The sequence below is a fragment of the Antrostomus carolinensis genome, unplaced genomic scaffold (assembly GCF_000700745.2).
Source record: "Antrostomus carolinensis isolate BGI_N321 unplaced genomic scaffold, ASM70074v2 scaffold20897, whole genome shotgun sequence".
NCBI lineage: Eukaryota > Metazoa > Chordata > Aves > Caprimulgiformes > Caprimulgidae > Antrostomus > Antrostomus carolinensis.
Window position 1 is genome coordinate 16,733 of NW_010329749.1, and position 24,490 is coordinate 41,222.

A 24,490-nucleotide genomic window follows, 5' to 3' on the forward strand; every position below is an offset into this window, starting at 1 on the left:
TTAAACTGGTGGAGGCCTGTGCAGGGACGTGTCAGTGCCAGGAGAGGCTACATAGACCTGAAGCTGGGCTCGCATCGTTTGGATACACTTTGACTTCAGTACCAAGATTTCATCCAGCTTGGTCACGAAATTCTGAAAATCCTGGTAAGGAAGGCAAAAGGAAAGTTTAGGGAACACCAGTAGCACCAGGTTTGAGAAAAATCAGCATATTTTGTGCACTGCAGCAGTACATAAAAGCATGTTTTTCCATTCTGCAGTGTAGTAGATTAAATCAGCATTTCCTTATTAAAATCCTGACCCACACAGACAAAGATCAATGCCTCTTAAATACCGAGGTTCACTAACTCTGGTAGTTTTATCTGTTGGTGAAATTACAGCTATTAGAATGGTTAAATACAAATAAAAATGTATAAAGCACTTGTTATCACCCTTCCACAGCAGTCAGGTTTTCAAGGGTTTGGTATAGGGGCTGGTCAGCTCTACAATGTACTGAACTCTGTTCCTGACACCTCTCATGTTGGATCTAGCAGTCATGAAAATAAATGGTGAGCTGGGCCACTCACTGGTCAGAGGTAATAGCAGAAGGGATTATTTCACATCAGGTCACAGGGCCAGTCCCACTCTTGCATGGCTACAGCTCTGCTAGACCTGACACGAGAATTATCAGCAGGGTACATAGCTTTGGCCGGGGAGAACTCTACCTTCCACAGCAACCTGCCACACAGATAGAAAGTGATACGAAACTGTGACTAAAACTGAAATGGAGGCAGTGTTTTTAAGTAGGGCTTGTACGAATGAAGCAGCACTCAAACTTGCTCTGCTCTACAGCTGAGAGCAGAGTTTGGCACTGCTGTTCACAGCTCAGTGTCTAAGAAGTTGGGAGGTGTCAGCATCCTCAGGGCTTGGGACTTTAACTGCTACCACATTAAATCAATCATTCAAAAGCGTGTTTGGCAGGACTCCAGCTATCATCTCGTGCACTGTATTCTTGTCTTGCCAGGACATCAGGACTGTAATGAAGACCAGCCCAGCTGCCGTGGCATATTTTTCCTTAGGCACTTTAAATGGTGCTTGGTTCAGTGTGTGGCTGTTCTTGGCAGGAGTCTCTCCTGTGGCCAAAGTTCCATGGCTGGAGAAGTTGCAGCCATGTGAAAGTGGAAGGAGAGAAACTGATACAGGAAGTCCAGTCTGAGTTCATTGCTCAAAGAAAGGTCATGCTGTGAAATAACATTACAGGATATAAGTTATTCACATACTGCTGGGAGGCCTGGCAAACTTGTCATAATTCTGCTAGCCAGAAATTGATTGCTTGCTGCAAGAGACAAATAAACAGGGGGCTAGGGGTGGTGTCCAGTGACCAACAGACTTGGGAAGAACAATCTCAAAAGATTTGGAAATAAGAAAAAAAAGATTGCTTTGTATCACTGCATTCTCTGCCACAAAATTAATACAGCTTATGGCTCTTGTGCTGCTTTGTGAACCTCTATATGTTACCTGGTAACACAGCACACGCAGCTGGAAATCACAGCAAATAAGCCGCATGGTGGCTCCATCCTGAAATCCCTGAGGCGAGAATCCCTGAATGGTACCTCAGATGTGAACTGAGACAGGAATTAAAATAGTGTGACAGTGTCATGCAGCAATGGAGCTTGGCTTTATCGACAAGATGAGGGAACTGGGAAAGCAGGAGGTTCTCACTGGGAAATGTTAATAACCTGGGTGAGACAAGACTTCTCACACAGCTGTGACACGCATCTATCTGGATGCAGGAGAAACAGAGAACTGGGACTGCCTGGATAGCAGTGGGGCCATGCAGGTGCCAGTCTTTACGTCTTGCCTCGACTAGTGTCATCCCTGAACACAGTAAGCTGAGAAACACTCTTGTGACAAAAGCCTGTGAGGGTGCAAGTCTCCGTGGATGGAGCACTGGAGTGAGCAGGGCCAGGGGTTGGCACATCTGCAGTGTGGTAGGCAAGGGACCCCCAGAAGGAGGAGGCAATGTGGCACTGTGCCACCAACTGCAACATCCCAGTGTCATGCTTTGGGGGGTGTGCTGGTTTCTGTGGTATTGACTTACTTGCTCCAGCCTACAAGGAGAAAAACATCACCTGGAAAGACGCCTGTTTGGTACAGTTGTGACACAAGATAAGAGAAAGCTGTTTTATCAGAGACAAGCGATTCAGAGTTGGCCCATCAGTCTCCTCCCCCAGGGACCCGGCAGTGTGGAGACTGGCAAAGACACAACAGGTACTGAAAAAGAACAGCCTCTCCTAGGACTCAGGGAGGCATCAGAGAATGAGAGGAAGAACTGACGAGGAATGTCACATCACTAATTCAAGTTAATAATGCCTCAGATTAATTCACTTAGGTTCAACGGGCACAGAAATCCCCGTCCGAAACACTTACCGTTGCTGACATCTGATTTATCAGGCACTCCTCCTTGAAGCACAAGGATGCCATTTCATCCAGCTGCTGCCGATGGGCCCGAATTACAGCCTGCCTGATTGACATAACACAGACCACTGGTTACACAGCCTCTGCGCTGCATCAACAAACCTTTAGGAAGGAGGACGGTCCCAGAGGAAGCCGTGCTGGCCTGTGTTCCTGGCATTCAGGAAGTGCACACCAGTGCTCCCTGAAGTGCAGTGGACTGCACTGGTTTGGGGTTAAAGGTGACCTGGATGACTGAGAGGAATGACCACAGCCTCTCGTTAGCACAGAGGTGCATACTGCTGGTTACCATAGGGAAATCGAGGAGCCCTGGGACAGGCTGCCCAGAGAGGGTGTGGAGTCTCCATCTCTGGAGATGTTCAAAACCCACCTGGACCCTTTCCTGTGCAACCTGCTGTAGGGAACCTGCTCTGGCAGGGGGATTGGACTGGATCATCTCCTGAGGTCCCTCGCAACCCCCACCATTCTGTGATTCTGTGAAAAAAAATCCTGTCTAATTAGGGAGCCCTTGGTGAAATGGCTTACAGCCACGAGGCTGTAAGTTATTTTGGTGAAAAACAGGCAGAGCAGGAAGGCAGTGCTGCTCTTCATTCCTCTGAGCAAGTTTCTCTGACCACCAATGTATTTTCAGTCACGTGAATGCAGTCAGGTCCTTGGGAGCTCACTGTGGCAGCTCACAGTACTTGGCAGTTTTACATCCACACCTTCAGAACTGCCCAGCCACTCCAGCTGTTTTTCTTTCCATAGCATTGAAATAGCTATCACCTGATTCTTGAGGGAAGGTTTGGATATTTACAGTTTATAGGAAGCCAATTAGTTACTGGGAACTGCAGTTTGTATTAGAATCGTAGAACCGTTTAGGTTGGAAAAGACCTTTAAGATCATCAAGTTCAACCATTAACCCGGCACTGCCAAGTCCACCACTAAACCACGTCCCTAAACACCACATCTACACGTATTATAATAGTAATTCCTCTAGTGTTATTCCAGGAAGCTCTAACAGAATAATTGGCTTCCTGTGAGATTTTAAAATATCACTAATTAACAAGAAATCATATAAGATAATTACGATAAATTATCATTAATCTTATTAAATAATTATTTCATAGGTTGATTTCCCATCAGTTTTAAAAGTACATACGAGTATGATAGACAAATAAAGGCAATTTCTAAGGTTAATGACAGACTTGAGTGATGAGCAAGACTTACTGTGCCTTTTCTAGGGCTTCCCTCTCCCATTTTCCCATCTGAGGTGTAGCACTTGGAGAGCTGCTGCTGGACATGCCTGAGGGGCTCTTTGCGTTTGCTAGTGGCTTATTATCTTTGGTTGCAAATCCCGAATCTGCAGCAAAAGTCTCTTGTGTAAAAACACTTTGAATTAACTTGTTTTTTAGCAATTCTATTTCCTCATTGCTGAATGATGACTTGGCTGGGTCTTCAGAATGACTGAAGTCCTCACTTCTCAGTCCTGACTTGGGCTGCAACAGCAGGCTGCTTCCTTGAGAGGGGGACTGGCCCGTGTAATCTGTATGCCCCACACTCAGAAAGCACGATGCACCTGAGAAATAGCTTTGTTCCAGTATATCAGCATTTATTTCCTGAGCCATGGGCTCAACACTGGGTCCTTGATTTGAGTTAGATTTTCCTGAATTACTGGTATTATCTTTAATATCAGCACCACACTGTCTGCCACTTGAGTATTCTTTGTAGGTTGAATTATTGAGGCACGAGTCAGCCTCTCTTTCTCCTGGGGAGTCTGTGGATTCGGCTGTGGCTGTTTCTGTCAGGTCACATCCAACAAATAAAGCGTGACTGACTCCTGGCTTTGATGATCCAGTGCCCAGAAGGCAGCAGCACACCTTCAGGTCACAGCAGGCAGGTGAGAGCCCCCTGTCCCGGGTTTGCGGGGAGCGCAGCAGGGCGCAGTGTCTCCCACTACGACGCATTTGCTCCCCCAGTTCCAGCATGCTGTCCGTCAGAGCTCTGCTCCTTGTGCACTGCCAGCCCTCTTCCTCTGTCCTGTTCTGGGAGCTCTGTATGTTCTTGTCCAACATCTGCTTCATATGGGGGGACTTCTCTTGGTTAGAAGACACTTTATCAGTTGTTTCCTCATAGTCAAGAAGGGATACCGTGAGAGGAGCCGTTAGCTCAGGGGTGAATTCTGAGGAACAACTGGAAGATCCACAATGGTTACCTCCATTTTTATGAGCTTTCCATTTTACATCTCCTGCAAGGGCAGCCTGTGTATCCAAAGTGCATTCTTCCGTCTCTTCATGCTGGAGGTCGATCTCTGGAGTTCCTGATTTCATTACAGGAGAAACATATGAGTTTGAAGCATCCTTTTCTGGAGTTAAGGTGGCTTCACTGGAGTAAACAAGGGATCTGTGTTTGGACTTGTACTGTTTGTGATCAGGTAGGAAATCTTTGCCATTTTTCCAGTTACAATCAGGATCTTCCTGCAGGCAGTAAGGTTTTTCTGCAGTATTGCTTGGAGAGGACTCAATAGTTAGGTCATAACTCCAGTCTGATGGCGTTCTGCTGCAGACTGCATTTTTAATGGCTTCTTCTGTCTTTGGGCTCTCACTGCACTCCCAGCTGTCACCTAGTTCATGTTCTTGCATGGGTACTGCATATTTAAAAAATAAATCCTGTTGCTTTTGGCCTTTTTTCTCTTCCTCAGTTCCTTGTTCTCTTTGATGAAGGAAAAATGAATGTTGACTGCATTTGTTGGTGTTACTTCTTTTCTCATTCTTTTGACTACAGACAGGTGAGAAAGAATCTTCACTGAAATCACTGTCATCCAGATCTTCCAGCTGCATCCCCTCTTTGCTCTGTACTTCTGTGGGAGGAAGGCTCAGCTCCTGCTTCACTTGAATCTCCTGGGGCTTGTATTGCATTAAAAACCTCTCAAGAGGCTGATAGTTCAATTTTTGCTGTAGAATAGGCGGCTGCTGAAACTGCTGGTGATAAAGGCGTAAATGCTCTTCCCTTTCCTTCTGAAATGGAGGCAGATTTGTCCAGGATTCAACACATTGTTTAGCAAAGGTGTTTCCCCATTCCTGTCTGCTGTCAGAAGACAGATTTCCATCTCCAAAGGAAAAATCATCTCTAGAAACAAGCTGTTTCTGCACAGGTTGCACTGTCTGTACTTTCAGACACTGGACAGGTGGTCTGTCTTGCATATACTTGTCTCTCTGGCCACTCTCTTTTGTTTCTGCCGTGGCACTATTTTTGATGATGAAATCCTTTGCAGTGGGGTTCTTTTCAGAGAGGGGGGATAGATCATCAGTTTTCTTCTTCAGGGGATGTGCTATCCGTAGGACTCCCTTAACTGGGCTAGTGTGGTGGAACCACGGTGAGCTGGGATTTCCTTTGTAGGCATGTCCTTTGTTGATTCCCCTTGGGGTAGAGGTAAAAGGGACACTGGGTGGCTGCAGTGCTGCAGGACATGCCTTTGCTTTGGTAGCATTTGAGGGATGCTGGAGGCCTAGCTTCACTTTCTTTGGAGAGCTCTTTTCCCCAGGTGGCAAAGAAGGAGAGTTTTGAGCACGTTTTGGAGATACGTTTCCTGCTGTCCGACGCCTGTTTGTGACAGGGGTAGAACATTTAATCCCTTTCTTCAGCTCTTTGACCCTGTAAATGAGATTGGCTTTAGAAGGTGTCATGCTTTGAGACAGATAACAGTGTCTTCAGGATAAACTAGGTTTAAAAAGGTTAAACACTGAATTTAATGTAATGATTTCTGTTTTAACTGTCAGTGATCCATGCAGACATCAAAACCCCTCTGCCAAAATGCTCAAACTTCTGCAAAGGCCCATAGGAGTGTTGTGAAGTGCTTCCTTGAGCAGTGTGTAACAGGTCAAATGAGTGAAGATGGCCTCTGTTTCAGTGTAAGGGGGTTGCATTTCCACACTTCATAATGCAGCATGGCACAGTGTCAGCTCAAGACAAGCTAGTACTCACCATAGCTCATCATAGAGTTCCACAAGACACAAACTAGGGCTTTTGGAGTAGTTGTGGTGGGGCAAAAGAGCTCAGGTGATATGTGTACAGGGCAACAGTGCTCCTGGATCAGGCTCATCACTGCAGCTGTGAAGAGCTGCTTAACTGGCATCACCCTGTCCCCTCAACTGTTTCCTTTACTCCTCTTCCTCTTAAGCATCTCTTGTCCTCTTAACCCCAGCGCTGCACAGCCTGTAATTTACCTGCTCCTGTGCAGGAGGGAGGGTGAAGGACTTGCACACATTCTAGGCAGAACTACAATGCAAAACTAAAACAAAACTTTTGATTGCTGAGGGTGGTAATCCTGCAGTTACAGGGAGCACAGTGATATTTTCATCACCAAAAGCTGTCCTAAGAGAGGATTTACAAGACCCAGAGAATTTTAAGACTAAATACAAGAGTTTGAACGGGTAAGGATTTTATTTGCATTGTGAAAATTGCCTTTCCTGCCTCAAACAACATTTCCAATGTAACCAAAATAAAATGTAATCACAAATATCATACATTACTTTTTTTCTTTCATCACCCACCTGTCAGCGTATCGTAAAGTGTTCAGGGTGTGCTCTGTAGCTATGTGGCTAGGGGACACGTTGGCTATCATGCACGTCTTGGAATTGCCAATGAAAGAATCCTTTAGCACCTAGGGTTGGAAGGAAAAAAAATAAGATTCTTAGCACTTTGTATATTTATTTTTAAACATGTGCTTGCTCTTATTTACCACAAAATATGAGGGGAAGTGATTTAGTTAGCTCAGAACTTATGAAAAGTTAGGCTAAGTTACCTCACATCTCCTGTAAATTAGCAATGTGTACAGAGGCAGTTTAACACGAGTCAGGTGATGCACAGTTGCTGTCTCTTTTTTCAATATGTAGTCCTCTTGTCTCAATTTGTCTGGCAATTCTTTGTTTACAATTTAATACAAATACAAGTGTTAACTGGGGCTTTGAACAAGCCCTTGCACCAGGTGGCACAAGGGTGCCCATATGTTTTGAGGGATAAAGCATATGTTACAACTGGAGTGAAGAAACGTTGATGAAATCTCCCATGACTGTCACTGCACAGAAGATGCAAGACTGGTTGCAGACTGGGTGGAGATGGATGGTAACTGAATGAGTCTGGAAGGTGGTGTTTGTGGTGGGTTTTTTTGGTTTAGTATTTGTTTTATTTGGTTTTTACCATGCCAGTCCTGAGGACTGACTGTGGAAACAGGCAGTTGGCCTTAATTCTGTGTCTATCTTTAAAATTAATTAAATGTTGGGAAAAGTTATGCATTTCTCATTCCTTCAATAATTTAATAGCAGTTATTGAATCATGGTATAGTTTGGGGTTTTTTTTATTTTCTATTTTACCCTTCTCAGGGAAATCTCTACTGTTGCCTTTCTGCTCATTTTACCTGAGTTAATTTGCTTTGCCGGAAAGGAGTGTGTGCGTGTTCCTGATCCAACGCCCGGATGCATTCCTTTAGCTACCAAAAGAAAACAAACAAACAAACAAAAACACAGAGGGGGGGGAAACCATATCAATCACATACTGGCAAGGAACTGAATTGCATCAAACTTAACCTATGAATTTACTCTTTTCCTCATGCGCCCTTGACTCCTACTATGATACAGTTGGTCTTCTAGGCTGCAAGCCACATGGCTGGCTCATGTCCAGCTTTTCATCCCCCTAGTGCCCCCAAGTCCTTCTCCACAGGGCTGAGTGAAGCAACAGACTCCCCAGGGAGTGGAGATACAGCTATGGAATTCCCATTAAAACTAAGAGAACGTGAGCAGCTAGCTATACCCACGCCTTTCACACAATGCATCAGATCATCTTGGTGTTGATAACCACAAACAGAGGTAACCTGTAAGTCTTGAAGAAACATCCCTTGATTTATTACTAGCCTTGGGAAAATATGTTAAAACTCAAAGATGTGCACTGTTTTGCTGTGTTTTCACTGGAATAAGCAGAATAGCGTCACACTCCATATCAAGCCTGGATGGTCTCTAAAACTGTCAGGAATAGACTGTATAACCACGAGACAAGTCATTTAGAGCAAAAATTAAATGAAAAATGAGCAGATTATAGTATTGTCATGGTGATACTAGCATGAAGCAGCCTTTCTACTTTTAAAGCCTTTCTACATTCTACATACACCCACTTAAAATGACATGTATTTCTCACTTTCACTGTATTTTATTAAAAATCACACCTCCAACAAGTAAGAGATCAAACTATTCTAATTTTTTATTCTGCTTCTCATAATTGCAGTAGCTGAATATCTTCTACTTGAAATCAACATGAATATTCAAACCAGCAGCAAACTTCAAACTTCATGTGTTTTAAGGTCTGAAGAGAGTGTTATGATCATTGAGGGCAGAGATAGGTTTTACAGGCTGCAGATAACACAGACTTAGCAAAGATGCCTTTTACAGTTAATTCAGTCACTTCTTGTAGAGTGTCTAGGTATTTACTCAGCTTCACACAATATCAAAAATACACACACAATGACTTTAAAGTTCCTTTTAAAAGAGTTCCATGAGCTTACATTAAACCTTACTTCTCAGGAATCCTTTCTCTCCAGGTCCTGACTCCCCATGCCACTCAGTTATTCAGCAGCAAGTATTCAAGAAAGCATTAAGCAGACAAACACATTCACTTTACGTGCTGTCTCCCAGAATGAATGCTAATATCCCACAGTGGGAAAGCCTCTGTGCAAAGAACATTCTGTATTCTCAATGCAGAGCAAGGCACCTCCTATTTACAGCACATTAAGGGGTACAGTTGTGTGCAGGAACCTCTGCACTGTTGACTTGTACTCCCTGACTGCATATCACCTTCAGTCTCACCTAGAGAAGCCCTCACTCATCAGTGAGCTTTGTCCATTTGAGTTAAAGGAGGTGCAAAGTCTTCTGCACAATTTATACTTAGAGGCACTTTATCTCAGATGCTTTATCTTAGAAGACATTTCTCTGCTCCTTGTCCCTCTTTATCTAACTGTGTACATCCACAAAAACCAGTTTGCATTAAGAGTGCATTTGTTCCTGCTCCTTTCTCCCCGCACACGAACTGCTAGTTTCTATGCTCTTGAGTATTTGAGTCCTCTCCTCCTGATCTGAAAGAGAAGTCTGAGTTCAAGTGGTGAAGATAAGCAGCAGGAACAGATGTGCTTTTATGAAACAAATATGCCAATCCCAAGCCAATATTCTCTGGAAATAAAGGGGACAAAATTTTCCATGTAAAATGTAAGATGCTTATTACACTATTCCTAAAAATCTCCATGCTGTGTTTACTTGGGTGGCTGTAAGAATGGATTAAAAATACTTTCTTTTCATCACAATTTTTTTTCCCCTCTTAAACTGTCTTTCAGGCATGAGACAAATTAAACTGGACACATTTAGTACTTCGGTTATTTTTTCCCCTCCATGGAATAGATACATATATTATTCAGTGGCCCTTTTTTATCCTAAAACACATGCTAATAATTACATACAAAACCTTCCCCAGACATGCTAGTAGCTTACTGCTAAAAGACTTTGGTTTATTTCTGCTCCTTCCATTTTTGTTTGTCGATCTGAGTCTCTGGCATCAGCTGCCCTTTCACTGCCAGCCAAGTCAATGAATGATATCCTAGAAAAAACAAAGTTGCATTTATCTTAGCAGTTTTTTAAAGAAATATCCACTGGGAATATCTGAGGCACCAAAATAAGCATAGCAGCAGCAACAGTGTCAGAGTATACTGGCACTAACATAATCATAATGCAAAGTATAGTTGTGTGTGATGGGAGTGCTCCACAGTTTAATGGATAAACTGTTTAAAGTGCCGCACATTAATCTCTCCAGACAATCACTATGCTTGTAGCTTCCTAAGAACACAGTTAAAGAAATTGCAATTTTTTTTTATTCTCTTTTCAGGTAAAACAGACAACTGCCCCGTTAAATGGGAATTCAGGGCAATATGAACAGAAATTTCCAGTGTAGTAACTAATACACTGAGTTTCCAGTGTTCCTTTTCCCTTCCTTCCACGAAGCTCCATTACCAGGCTGGATGAGGCTTTGAGCAACCTGGTCTAGTGGAAGGTGTCCCTGCTGATGGCAGGGGGGTTGGAACTGGATGAGTTTAAGGTCCCTTCCAACCCAGACCAGTCTGTGATTCTGTGATTACTGCCTCTCACATTCCCTAGCTCTGGATACCAGCTGCTGTACTGGCTGTTGCACTGTATCTTTATCTTTGCCCTTCTTCTTTTTCTGGAACAGCCCTGACTTCTCTTACAGACTTATCTTAGGATCCTTTCCCCACTCCAGCTCCACCTCACTTTCAGGAACAAAGTGCCACACCTACATAACCACATGTACTTCTATTTCTAAGCCTGCCTGTTCTGACTTTTCCTCTCTCCACTATTTGTGGCTCTTCCATTTTGCTTTTTATTTGAAATAAGATCCTGGGAAGCAAGACTGCATGGCAGTTGCTGGAAGGGTGTGTCAGCATGGTTTTTTGACACTCAGCAGTAACATAGATACCTAGACCTTTTTTCTCAGACCTATTTCTTGAGGTTGTTTAGTCTGGAGAAAAGATGACTGAGAAGAGGCATAATTACAGTCTCCAAATACATAAAATGGCTGCTACAAGAGGAAGTGAACTGCTCTTTTTGTCTGCAGCAGATAGCATCAGAGTCACACTCTCAAATGATCAGGCAGGTTTAGGTGAGGCACTACGATTCCTCTGAGCAAAGGCAAACATCTCTACTGGAACCATCTCCACCTGAGCTAGTCATCCCAGGCACCCTTTGTAGTCAATTACAGGACAGAGGTGCTTTGAGGGGCAAATCCATCTGACCTAATTTAGGTGACTCTGCACAATGGCATGAGCTGGATCCTAGAAATGACTACTTCTTTCTCCTCACTTCAAAGATGACAAGCTCACATGTGGATATGTCCATTGCAGACATCTGCCTTTAGCCAGATTAATGCCAGACAGGAAAAGCTTTCTAACATTGGAGATCAAGGGATGGATTTGATTGCCAAACTCCTTCACTGGAAGTTTTTCAAACAAGTTTGACAAAGGTCTCACAGATGTGGCTTCAGTGGTCTCCCTGGGAACAGAGAAAGGACTGTGAAACTTCTCAAAGTCCCTTTGAACCCTATCTTCTGATTTAACTCACAGCTGCCCACTAACTCAACACCTCCTCTTTGTTTGCCTCCTGGATGTCCCTGGGCTCAACTTTCTCATCAGCCCTGAGCACTCCTGCTTGTAGTCTTACCTTCCACATGTCCTGTTGGCTGTGTCTTTAATTTGGATTTGGATGATGGCATGAGATCGTGAGGAATCCGAGTTGACTCCAGTAGCTCCCGTGCTACGTTCCTTCCCCCCCTTCAAAATCACCTGCAAAATAAGGGGGACAAAATCCAAGCAAAATGTAAATAAAAACAATCTCTCAGAAAGGGATCTTGTCTCCACAAAATGAGGTAACATGAGGAGGAATGATTCATTTACAGCCTTAAAATTTGGTGCAAGACAGATGTTAAGTTAGACTGGATCCCTTCCAATGTTTCTTTCAGAACTTTGCATATGGAGTTGCTTGCAGTGACACTACAGAGCTTAGAGAACATACTGCAGGTAAGGAGTTGTTGCAATGCATGTTCACCCAGATTTGCAATATCCAAACTATAAAATTAAAAAGGAAAGTATGGCAGAAATGAGAGAATGGAAGACAGCAGATATAACCTAAGAGACTCATGGGATTGACTATTGTTGTATTCTCTTAAAATTTCATTTTCTCATGTAATAGATGGGTATTGTCATCCAGAAAGTTACACGCAAAATACAAAGTGACAAAACCTTTCTCCATTTCCATAACTAAAAGAAATTATGCCAGAGTAAAGAACAAAGTTAAAAGAACAATTATACTCAATACAATGATAAAATAAGAAAACAAGGAAGAGAGGCAAGGCAGGAGGAAAAGGCTCCTTCAAGACAGAAATCTGGATAATTCTCTTTTGCAAACTTTGAAGGACTATTGCAGAAAGTCTACCAGCAACTGCAGCAGGGCATTCATAAAACAGTCATTAATTTTGTTTCTGATTGTAAGAACAAATTAAGATATTATCTAGCAAAATCAGTAAGTTCCAGTTGATGGATGTGCACTATTCATGCCTTTCAGTGGCCAGTTCTTAACCAGCAGCTCCCAAGCGTTATATTAGTGATAACTGCAGATAATTTCTGAATCAAAGCCAACATCAATGAATAGTGAATGACTAGGGATGCATTCAAGACTCTTCACACATATCTGTTGCACACTATTCAGAAGCTCCAAATCAAGCCAGTGACATTTCTGTGTTCAAAAGGCCTGTGGACAATATACCTTTCCCTCTCCCCCACACCCCCCAAGATAACTTGTGAGAATAAAGTCATTTGACAGCTCTTCTTTGTGTGGAATGTGATAATATAGAGGCATGTGTTAATCAACCATACAGCAAATTTACACTCTAATTTGCAGAAACATCCCCAGCATGTCCCGAAGCTTGGAGTTAATGGGAAGATGAAGAACAAAATTAAATGGGATCTAAGTGGGCAACACCATGCCAATTTTAATGAGTTGATTACACTATCAGGCACTTGTAATTTACAATTCCATACTGAGAAAGGAATTAAACTGTGCAAAGTCAGGCTAAATAGAAAGCAGATTGAACCAGCTTGCTTGCTGCAGGACAATGCAGAAAATCTGCCAGTGCCCTTTTAGGGCTCAGCCAGGCAGGGAGGAAAACTGAAGCCTTGCTTGTGCTGATTGTCAGCTACCGTTTCAAGATCCTAATTTTACTTGGCTGTCATCACCCACCATTATCTAAGCAGTGCCTTAATCCTGATTCAGATCAATACCTTGATCTTAAATATTTTCTAATTTCTAGTTCTATTAATTTTCAAATTTAGATATTTTGTCCCACATTCACTTATCTTTAGTACAGAAAATTTAAGTTCATAGAAGCCAAAGAAATCACTCTTGGAGAAAATACTTATCCAGGTTTCAGAGTCCCTTGCTGGACACTATTTAAGTTCTGGAATAGTGACAGCATTCTGTTTCTTGGCAAAGATCTTTCCATAAGGAGTGGCACCAGAAGCGACAGCTGTACATCAACAGCTTGCACGTCACTAACACAAGTCACAGTGTCCAAAGAAGCTTACTGAATAAAGGCACTTTTAATAGTGCTCCTCAGTGGCTGCTGGGATTGCCAATTCTGAACTTTAAACAGGAACATACACAGGTACTACTCAAAAATAACAATCTCTGCAAATTACATATCTCACAAATCAGGCTGCAGAAAACAAAAAATGGCAAACATAGAGGTTACCTCCAGCAGTAGATCTACAGAGTCCACCTGAACCTCCCGCAGTCCAACTATTTGAACCACATGCTTGCTATCTTCTCTTGCAAAAAGCCTGAAAATGAAACAGTGCAGAAAAATTTACCAAGTCTCAAATAGCCACAATGAAAACACATTTCAGTACTAAGACTCTGTGAAAAAGCAATCAGGGCTACTGACTGGGGAGTCACCACTGGCATTCACTTATTTTCAGAGCTGAATAGTTATTTCATTTATAATATGTGCCACTGACATTTCACTGTGAAAGAGACATTAGCAATGCATTTCTGCTAGCTCAAGAATATAATAAAGCAAGGAAGTAAATTATCATGTTTACATTTTAGAGTTCCTGTCTCTTTTTCAACTACATCTGAGGCTTCTCTAGGAATTTCAGACTCTAAGTTATGCTCTGTTCAAGTTCTCAAAATTTTTGCACAGGATTTTAAAGCAGCTCCCATAGCCACAGAGTCAGATTCCAGAGCACCTCTGTAATGAATCACACAGAAGCGTTACAGTATACAGGAAGAATACAGACATGATGCACGTGGGAGGAAGTTTAATCTCCTTCAATGACATGCAAGATATCTAAGTGTAAGGACACTCTTTTTCTCCTTAGTAAAGTGGCTCCTTAAATAGTAGGTTACACTACCTGCTCCTTAAAGACTGTTTTTGAGAAAGGGAACACACATGCACAGAAATAGGTGCTTTTTTTGTGAACAGATGCTCACTTCCCCAGGCAGAAAGCCTCCCTCAATCCCTCCAGTGTGCTCTAAAGATAGTGCTATCAAGGCTGCTAAAGGCCTCCAGCTGACAGGTAATGTTCCTTCAAGATCACTCTGCAAAGATTTCACTGCTGTGAGGTTTACTCACTCTTATTTTATTTAGACATTTCAGACCACAGTGATTTTTTTTATACCAAGTATGTACTCAGTTGTTCCCATTTGCATTCCAGATAGAGCTCCTGTAGGAGAATACATCCATCCAAATGAGTCTGGGGCTGAGGGGGCTACTACTGAGGGTGATGGCAGCATCACCTGCAGAGGCTTGCTCCAGTTGAGTCACTGAGCTGCTGGGTAAAGGTGCTCAGGGAGAAGGTGAGCAGATTCTGCAGTGTCAAGCATGACAAGTGGGAGATCAATGGGATCTTCAGAGACTAGAGTGGCAAGAGCCAGAGCCCCACTGGCACAGCAGGAGGGGCAGCCAGAGGTTATGTTTGAGCAGGGAAAGACAGGGACTCCACAATGGTTGGCATAAGAACTTCTGGCCAAAAGAAGGTTCTTTCTCTACCTGTGGATGTTCAGCTGTTATATTATTATAGTGTAAGCAAAACAGCATGAGCCCATATCTCAAACATAGGTCTTTATTCTTATTTATTTCCCTCTCTAAAGTAGTAAAAACCGGGGGCCCCTATCAATACCACAGTATTTCATGTCAGATTCTGCCTTCCTCTCTAAGTAGCTCTTAGTAACAACCCTAATTAAATAAATAACACATACTATAAATGACAATATGTTAAATTGCATGAAACAGTAACCGATTTATAAACAGGAACTGATACATAACCACAGGTTTATAGTAAAACATAAATTTTTATTTAAATACCTCTTCCTTCCATTTAGCAGGTCATAAAGCTGTCCACAGTAGATCTCATAAAAACTGATCAAAACCAGGAGATCTTTCCTTGATTGTGATGCTTCCAGGTGTCTAAAGATGTCCTTGGCAGCCAAGGCGTAGAGTCCTGGGTTCCGGTGAGTACCTATCATAGTGTAAGTCTTGCCAGCACCAGTCTGCCCATATGCAAAGCAGGTTGCATTGCCTCTGCAAAGATAACCTATATTTTTAGTGTCACCTCTGATTTATTCATATCTATTAAAACAGATTCTGCAATGTTGATAGATATGTGTAGTGGACTCTTAGCAGTGAGGGTTGGTTAGCTGTCCCACGTGAGAAACTGCAAAACACTGAACTGTGATTCCCAAGCATGTCCTATGGAGATGTGGTGTGTCACAGAGTGCTGGCTCTCTTCCTCGCTTCCAGATGACAAAAATGCATTTAAGGAAACTAAGAATTCATTATTACTCTTCCAGCTGTTTAGATGCTGCACAAGTATCATAGGATTATGAACAGGAATCCTACTGACTATGAATCACAGAGAAAAATGACTGTGACATGAGATGCAAAACAGCCACAAGTCAGGTTCTGTATTAACACACGTTGTACTTGATGAAAATTAACAACCCAGCACTGTAATTTACTGAGTGAGGTTCTTTTGTCTCTGGCTGCAGTCCTGCATGCAGCTAAGTCAATCTGAAGAGCTGTTGTTGCCTAGGGGAAGGTCTTGCTCTTCTTTTTTTCTGCTCCCAGCTGTGTGACCTACCCCACTGACCCACCTCTCCCTGTGCTGGCTCTGATGTTTGTTTGTCTTTACTTCACTGAATGAACACAAAGCTTCCCACTTTTTTGCAAGCTAATTTTCTGCTGTTTCAGTGACTTAAAGTACATCACAGAGGATCACAAAATATGCCCAGACCAGTTTCATGTAACCTATAGGAATGTGTCTAGTGGGGGGTAAGAGGATTGTTCCCTTTCAGTAGCAGAGGGCTGTTGGTTCACTCACTCCAGCTAGTGAAACCACACTCTTGCCTTATTCCAGATTGCTCCAGCTTTGTCATCTTATCACCTTAAGATTATCATGGCAACGCACACAAAATGCCAAAGAGGTCTCAGGATGCAGCTCCACTGCCCCTCAAGTGCATCTAAGTTGAGGTTACTGAGTGCCTGCTTCTCCTTCCCCATCCTTGCTCTTATACAAGCACTGAACACACAAGTATGGTGTGAACAGATCTGGGGAACTGAATCAGACAAAAAACAGAACAAATAATTTATTCCCCCCTACAAAAAAAGAAAAACAGAACAAATAATTTATTCCCCCCTACCTTAAAAAAAAAGAAAAAAGACTTTTTAGCTGTCTCAGTAGGCTGACAGAGAAATGGGTAAAACTCTAGGGTTGCAGTAAACACAGTGAACAATTTCTTGCCAGTTTAGGTTGTAGATTTAGCTCACCATGGTGTCAGACTGGACTGATGTCAGGGAAGGGGTTGCAGCAGGAAGGACAGAAGAGTTAGGGAAAGCTGAGAAAAAACAGTGGCAACTCTTCCAGTGGCATTACTAGATCAGCTGCAATGTGCATTGTGCCTTTAGTGATTATTTCACAGCAAGCTACAAGCATCATTCTTCTTTTTCACTTTCCTTTTCTCTAGAGCATGATACTCTCTGTCTCTGCTGATGGTACTTGGAGATTTTCAGTAAGAGAATGCTCCATTTTGTTAATTTCCAGCAAGGATACAAAACCAGTTCCTTCAAAGACTCAAAAATGTAATTATATCCAAGCTTGTTACTTTGCAAGAAAATAAGATCACTCGGGTAGAGCCACCATCAGTTTCCCATTAATCAGGAAGTTATGTAGTTATGATTAAACCTCTAAGCAAATAGAAATCAATAAAATAAAAATAAATCACTACGTTATTAAAAATTTCTATTGCCCTGTGAGCTGTACAAATACATGCAAAGTTATCTCACAGCAGTCTCATTAAAGAGGTAACATTATTCCTCTACAGATGAGTGTGCTATACACAGAATCCTTTGTTAGAGTGGAGATCAGACTTCAGAAGTCCTGGCACACATTTTTTCATTCTAGGCTGGCCACAGTGTGTGTTTGTTGCAGCTGAGATCCAATTTTAACTTCCTCTGCAATTTAGATTTCTCACCAAATGTGAAGAAAGTTTTCCCTGATTTATTTTATGTCAAATTTATGTCAAAATTGCAATCATTCTAAAAGGGGAAAGGTATGTGGTAAAGGTGAAATGAATGTGTTTTTCAAAAGATGAAAAGTGTAAAGGAAAATTAAAGCAGTATATGAAATTGGAAAGCAACAAAGCAAAAAATAACAAGTATAAACACTGATGCCATACCCGTTAAAAATATGCTGAATGAGAGGATGAGCTGTCTTCATATACACATCCTGATTGGTACATGACTCTCCAAAGACTTCATCAAAATAAAAAACATGCTGAAAAATAAATATGATCTTTACATGAAAATGATTATGTTTCACTTCACCTTTACCCCCCTTCAAAGGTAAAGTAACAGAAATCTTCCCAGTGACTTCATATGGCTTTGGATCATGGACAAAGTGATCTAGAACATTTACCATGCAGCATGATGTATGCAGGAACACATTGTTACGAATAATGAAGAGACTGAAGGTAGGAAAAAAAAATAAAGGCAAGCAAAGACACCTTAGTTTTTCATCATTCTGAAGCAGAACATACCACAGCCTTCTGACAAGATTTAAAAAAAAAGGCTAATTAAAGAACACCTATTCTTGAAATGAATCAGCCTACAGATGTACAGTAAGACTATAACAGTAAAAAGAACTCAGTCAGCTCTTGACCCTCTCAGAATTAGTCCTCAGTTGTGATTATTGCCTCTGTTCTGCAGACTTAACAACTTTTTGTGCCAGAGGAAACAGAAGCTAGTCCTAAACAAAGCTGGTTTGTATTATCTCAGAAGTGGGCAAGGAAATCCAAAACTTCCCGCACTCCAGATCTGACCCAAAGCAGCAGGGTCTCTGGAAACTCTGCAACAGAGTTCATTATAAGCTCTTTGTAGGTTAAGAATAATGTTTGTAGGAACAGTCACAAACGTAGTATTTTCAAAAGAGCCTCCATGAACTGGTGTCTGACACTGCACTCTAATAAATTCACTGCACTGTCGATTAAGGTGGTAGATGTCCAGGACTGAGAATCATTTCAACGATGCACAAGCAAATCACACAAGTGCACAGGCAGAGTGGAGACCAGGGAGTCTCAGCAGCTACACTCAGCTCAGAGGGAAGATGTGCTCTGTGATGGGCCCACAGTTTGGGTCCCCCCAGCTGTGGAGCTGCAATATGTCCCACTCACCATCCCCTACTTGCCCTGTACCCCTTGCTGTCCTTTCTGAAGGAACCAGAGATGGAGGTAGGGTGAGCAGACAGACTTGGAAGCAGAGAAGTTCTCCTGGGTCTGATAGAACAGACACAGCCTTTGCCACGGTATACTCTTGTTTGGACTATATTGATTGATGGCAAGATTTAGTTTGTCTGTACTGACACAACAAAATTAGTGGTTATTTCAGCACTGAGATACGAAGGTGATAAGCACTGCATAAATGCCAAATATAGCTAGTCAGATGGAGGGAGTGGGGTGGAGCTGCTGCACGTGTTGCACTGTAAAAGGTGGTATATGAACTGGGAGAGAGAGAAAGCTGCAAACTGAATTTTTACTGGATACTCCAAACAGTTGTTCCTAGGACCCAGACTGTAAAAATAACTCTCAGTAGAGTTAGAATGGCTTGTTGCTCTCTAGAAAACAGTTCTGTTCCTGGTGCTGTCACTCAAAAGTGAGAATTTGAACTATGACAGCACAAGTTATTTGGGATTAAGAAACAAAGACCAAAAGGGAACCTAATTTTCAAGAGCATTTGAGAACAAAGGAGGGGATGAGAGTGGATGTGAGTCATTGAAACAGACCTACAGTGCTGAAATAGCAAAAAGGGAACTCCTCACTGAAGTGCCCTGGAAAGCTATCAGGAGGCTCTGCAGCAGGCATTTCTCCTGCAGCAATGGCACGTAGCAGAGAGTTTTAATTTGCCACGTGCAAAGAAAGCTGCAAGAGACATGCTTCTGAGGATTAAAATTCTGGGCTCAGGTTTTCTGCCACAGGCTGGTATAAGTCAGAAGCAATTCAAATACAGTTATGCTGAGCTCACAGAAGAGCCCACCACCTATTTCAGTGCAAGAAATGCAGACAGGCCTTTTCTGTTTCCCCCTCATGAAAATTCCAAGCACAATTTGCTTTATCCCGTCCATGGAAGTGACTGGCCCACAAACACAACATTCAAGTGGAGTGTATTACCTGTAAAATGTATTGGGTGAGGTCAACTGCCTCCTTCTTCTCATGAAGAAGTAGGGTTTCTTTGTCTTTCACTGTGATGATATTAACTTCCCCGCGTCGCTCCTCTCTCAGGCCCAGAGGACGTTTTCGGACACACACTCTGATTTTTTCACTCTCTGTCCATGGAGTCTCCTTCGCAGAAGTGTTGGATCTACAACAGCAGCATAGGTTTCCATTTTAAAATCGGGTTACTGCAGAATCTAGACTATGCATAAATTTGTTAGCTTTATCAGATAAATGTTTCTGTCTTTAATGGCTTATAAACAAACCCTCAAAACGTGTCTCATTGTTGTACAGTTAAATTTCTGGTGTTTTTGCCTAAATAGACTGATGCCTTTTGTGGACTTCTGTTAAAAGAATAGTTGCATTTATACAGCTGTATTCCTGAACTTGTTGCTGGACTGGCATATTTTCAGTTGTCCACAAACGTGACTGAAGCTGGCATAATATGCAAATTAACTTAATAAAAATTAATCTTGCTGAAATTATTTGCAGTCACAATTAGTCACTTAATAATGTACAGCCAAAAGTATCAACAGATTTTGAAGAGGAGAGGGTATAGTATTTAATTGCTTTTCTTCTTATACTGACTTCCATTCTTCTTTAATAGGCTGTCAAACAGGTTACAAGTAAATTACTCAAACTGGGAAACAAGACAGTAGCACCATGTTCCTATCCAGCTCAAAGAAAATCTGAAATATTGATCTCATCACTGTCTCCTCTTCAGTCTTTTTTCATAAAAGGTTATGTGGTTTCAGACCACAAGCAAAGTTGTGCTCTTGTGTTTTGGCAAGTCTACTTTAGTTCCCTTCCAGACACCTCAGAAACATGAGATCACTTTGTGTTTCATTGATTAACCTGCTGCGTAAAGCATTTTGTGATGCAGCATACAGAATATGCTTGAATTCAACCAAAACGTATTCATTCTGCCTCTCCCTTTTTCAGGTTGTCTTCAGTCAAACCAATAATGATCTTCAGCTTGGACTTCAATGCCAATTTTTGAGGGAAAAAAAAATAAAATTAATCAAGCCCCAACTTGCCCTTCCAAAATGTCTTAATGTAGCAAGTGAAACTAACATGTACTAATGGAAACTAACATATCTAATAAAAACCAAACCCACAAGTCACTCAATATCTGATTCAACTACAAGCTTGTAGTATCACTGCTGTTGCGCTGCCTGGTTCCCCAGAAGCATACAACATGCAGATCTAAATCTCAAGATGTGGTCTTTGAAGACCACACACAAGTAATCTTTCCTTGTAACTGGAGCCCCTTTAATTTTAGTACAGCTTTCCCCTGCAGACCAGGATCAGGCCCCGTGTTTAGATGGAAAATTCTTTCCCCTGAAAAAAAAAAAAAAAAAAGGAAATGATACTTGAAATAAGATGCTTCATAAGCTAGTGTGAGCTTATGGATATCACTGGACACCAAATGTTGTCCAGCAAATGATCAGAGGCTCTGAAGTTTTAATTCTCATGTCAGAGGTTGGATTTGGTGACCTACAAAAAGAGCTGCTTGTGCTCTAAGATCCTGAAGGGGGAAGGACTGACTGCAAGATTTGGAGAAAGGAAAAACTGAAGACTTGGATGCCCTGTTTATGAGAGAAAAGGCATAAATTCTTTCTAGTATAGAGGCATATTTAATTGAATATATTTTGTATCTGAACAGAATGCATTTTATTTCTATATGCTGAACCTGAAGTTTAGATTTGCTATTAACCTTTCTTAAATAGAAATCGCATTTTATAACAAAATATATTTTTTTATTACTAGAAAAAACAAAAATCTTGACACAGGTCATTAAAAACCTGATCAGACAGTAGGTCAGAAGAATCACTATCCGCTGTCTGCTACTGTCAACATCAAGCCATTTGCTGTGGGCAAGTGCAAAATACTAAGCATATTAAAAGAGCTTTTTATCTTTCTGCCACCTGAAATTATGCCTGTGTTTTTCAATGCTTCTCAGAGATGAGACTAGATTAGCCTTCACAGTGGTCAAATCACAAGATGACATGGGAATGGATGGATCCAGTGAAGGATTTAGGCACTTGCAAAACGGGAATCCCAAACCCAAGTGTCAGCAGACTGGCCCAAGCCTGGAATGCACATCATGTACTCTGTGGTCAAAACAGAAGAAAGAGAAACTCGGGCATGTCAGGAGGAGGAAGATGCAGACAGCCCACAAGATGAACCATAATGCCAGCCACAGCACAACACCCTTAAATAAAAAAAGAGAAGAAGAAGGAGAGAAAGTGAGAACAATGGAGAACAAGGCTCTGTTGGAGGATTGAAAGTCGTGAACTCCCCTAGCTGAGCCATGAGGTTCTATTTTATCATTTTTCACTTGCCAGCACTATGAATCCTGCCTTTTTATTTGCACCTTGGCTCAACCTCTAGAGGAGACAGAGAACGCACTAAGACACCAATATATACATAGGATGTTAGTGCACTTCTCTGCAAGGTGGGAATGATTTTTTCCAGCAAAGGGGAGTTATGAACCTGTGTCTTGCATTTCATAGGTTAAGCGCTCTAACTCTATGTCACCTTAGTACTTTTACCATGTGACAACAGCATCTATCCCTCCAGGCTACATGCATGTTCAACGGGAGTTGTAACTGACAGCCCAACTCTATGGATCCTCCCATATACCAAATCTTTTCCCACAGCCTTCCCAGACCAAGCCCCAACCACATACAGCTACCTCTCTTCACTGCATTTTAAAATGAATCTGCCACAACTGCATTGCAATGAGCTTGATGCTGGTAGTATGTGTTCTGTTGCTGAATCAAGCAAGAAATATTTTGTGCTTTAAAAATGTTGCCAGGGTAGATTTACCAGTGGTTCCAGATAACCACAGACCCTCTGCTACCAATCACTGGAAAAAGTGTGAAAGTTACAGATCATGTGCTTGGGGAGCAGCTGCAAGGCACCCGTCTCACCACCACGTCTGTATCCCATCCCAGTTACTTTAATTCTGTTTCTTGGTAAAGCTCCAGTTCAGAAATTGCTTTATAAACAAATACAGCCATCACAGTGAGTGTCCTTTTTACTGGGAAAAAACCTGACAAACTTATCAAAAGACGATGCCATATTTTGGAAAAATAATGTTTTGCAAGATAGTCTCACGGAAAGAAAAAGAGAAAGAAAAATTGGCCAAACCACCAAGAAAACCAAGTCTTATGTCCTGAAAGACAATAAAGACTATTGTTAGACAACCTTGGTGAGTAGCAGCTGGTGAAATTCAGATGATTCCTTCTACCAGACTTGGGAAGTTGCAAGTGCTTATTAATATCTCTCTTCTCTATAAGATTTTGCATTGCTCTGTAGTGTTAGGGTTGCTTATTTGGAGGTGATGAAGTCAGATTCTCCTCCATAATGAAGAAAGAATTATGACTAACATGAAATTTAGCAAATAAAGACAAATGATTATTACCTGATACAGGAATGAGGTAGTCCATAATTATACCCTGAAATATGAGTTATTCTTTGTATGATAGGAGCTTCAGAATCCCCCAGGAGAGGACCAATATCATCAGAAACTGTTGGACAGCTCAAGTCCTTTTTTGTACATATTCCAGGAGTACTTAGGTCTCTTCTAGTTAACCTGATCAGCTCTGAATCATCTGGTTGAATGTGTCCCAACATTTCCCCTACACTGTTCTTCTCTTCATTGGCACTGAAATCAGATGAACCATATGATTCAGATTCAGAGTCTTTAACTGTTCCGTCGTTTTCTTCAAAGAAGGACTCAAAACGCAGCTGTCTGCGAGGACCTGATCTGGTCACTTGAGGCTGAATGAAAAGGCCACTCGGTTGAAAATCTTGCTTGCTTAAGTCTGCAACGTCTTCCTCTTGCATAATTTTGATTATTCTAATAAGCTGAAAGAGTCGTTTGCGGTCATTCATGTCATGGACCCCTAGTTTGGTATAATCTTTCATGGAAACTTTGGCGAGCTCATCAATCTTCTGAAGACCAAAGGCAGCAAAATGGGGATAGTATTTTTCAAGTTCTGCCTCACAAAGGCATTCATAAAGGCACGATGCCATCTTCAAGCTACAGTCTACAAGAAATCAAATAAAGTAAACATTAGAAGCATATGAAACATCCCATCTGACAAAGTTACTAAGGAAGAAACTGCGTTTCCTGATGCCACTACCTGCAGTTAAACTAGAAGCTTGTTAAACTCCAACTTTACAATACACTAGACTGACAAACACTACAGACTATAGCAATAACAACAATAAACACGAAACAAGTATTTCATCTATGAAACTGTATTTTTAAATTACAGACAGTACACAATAATGTGTAAGAAATGCACAATGCAGTGTTACTTACTGCTGCAGAGTTCCTACACACACGCCTGATGTCTACTTGATGAATGCCACAGCTACTGAAACCCTGTCCTCAAGCTACAGAATGTAAAATGCCTAATTTTAGACACTCAATATCAGGGCATGTGGTCTAATGTGGTTCAGCTATCCCAAAGGAGAAGAAATTGCATTTGTCCTCATCTCAAGCTGAATAATTAAGACTATTGATTTTAGATGAACTACAGCAGAGGTGTAGTTTTGTTGTGTAACTTTCTCTTGTGTGTCGTGAATGTTGTCAGCATTTCTAAGTATCCTTGACAGAATAACCAAAACATTCTGCAAAGTCTGAAACACACTATTTCTCTAAATCTATATATGCTACTGGG

At 41.7% G+C, this 24,490-nt stretch overlaps 1 protein-coding gene across 1 annotated transcript; it reads right to left on the reverse strand.

Annotated features, from left to right (window-relative positions):
* On the reverse strand, positions 1 to 23,837 carry KIF24 (kinesin family member 24). Its single transcript, XM_029086133.1, has 13 exons — positions 23,224 to 23,837; positions 19,752 to 19,941; positions 17,766 to 17,863; positions 15,397 to 15,612; positions 13,783 to 13,870; positions 11,697 to 11,818; positions 9,960 to 10,065; positions 7,847 to 7,918; positions 6,984 to 7,093; positions 4,022 to 6,084; positions 3,661 to 3,976; positions 2,407 to 2,500; positions 1 to 141 (listed from the first exon to the last, which is right to left on the reverse strand). The coding sequence occupies exons 1-13, from the start codon at positions 23,835 to 23,837 to the stop codon at positions 1 to 3; spliced, it is 4,230 nt and encodes a 1,409-aa protein (XP_028941966.1).
* Between the last annotated feature and the right edge of the window lie 653 nt (positions 23,838 to 24,490).

Coding starts and splice junctions, on each gene's coding strand:
- KIF24 (XM_029086133.1), bottom strand. CDS start 23,837: ATGGCATCGTGCCTTTATGAATGCCTTTGTGAGGCAGAACTTGAAAAA. Junction 10,066..11,696: donor GCCAACAGGACATGTGGAAG/GTAAGACTACAA, acceptor TGTTTTTTCTAG/GATATCATTCATTGACTTGG. Junction 2,501..3,660: donor GAAGCCCTAGAAAAGGCACA/GTAAGTCTTGCT, acceptor TATGTCAATCAG/GCAGGCTGTAATTCGGGCCC.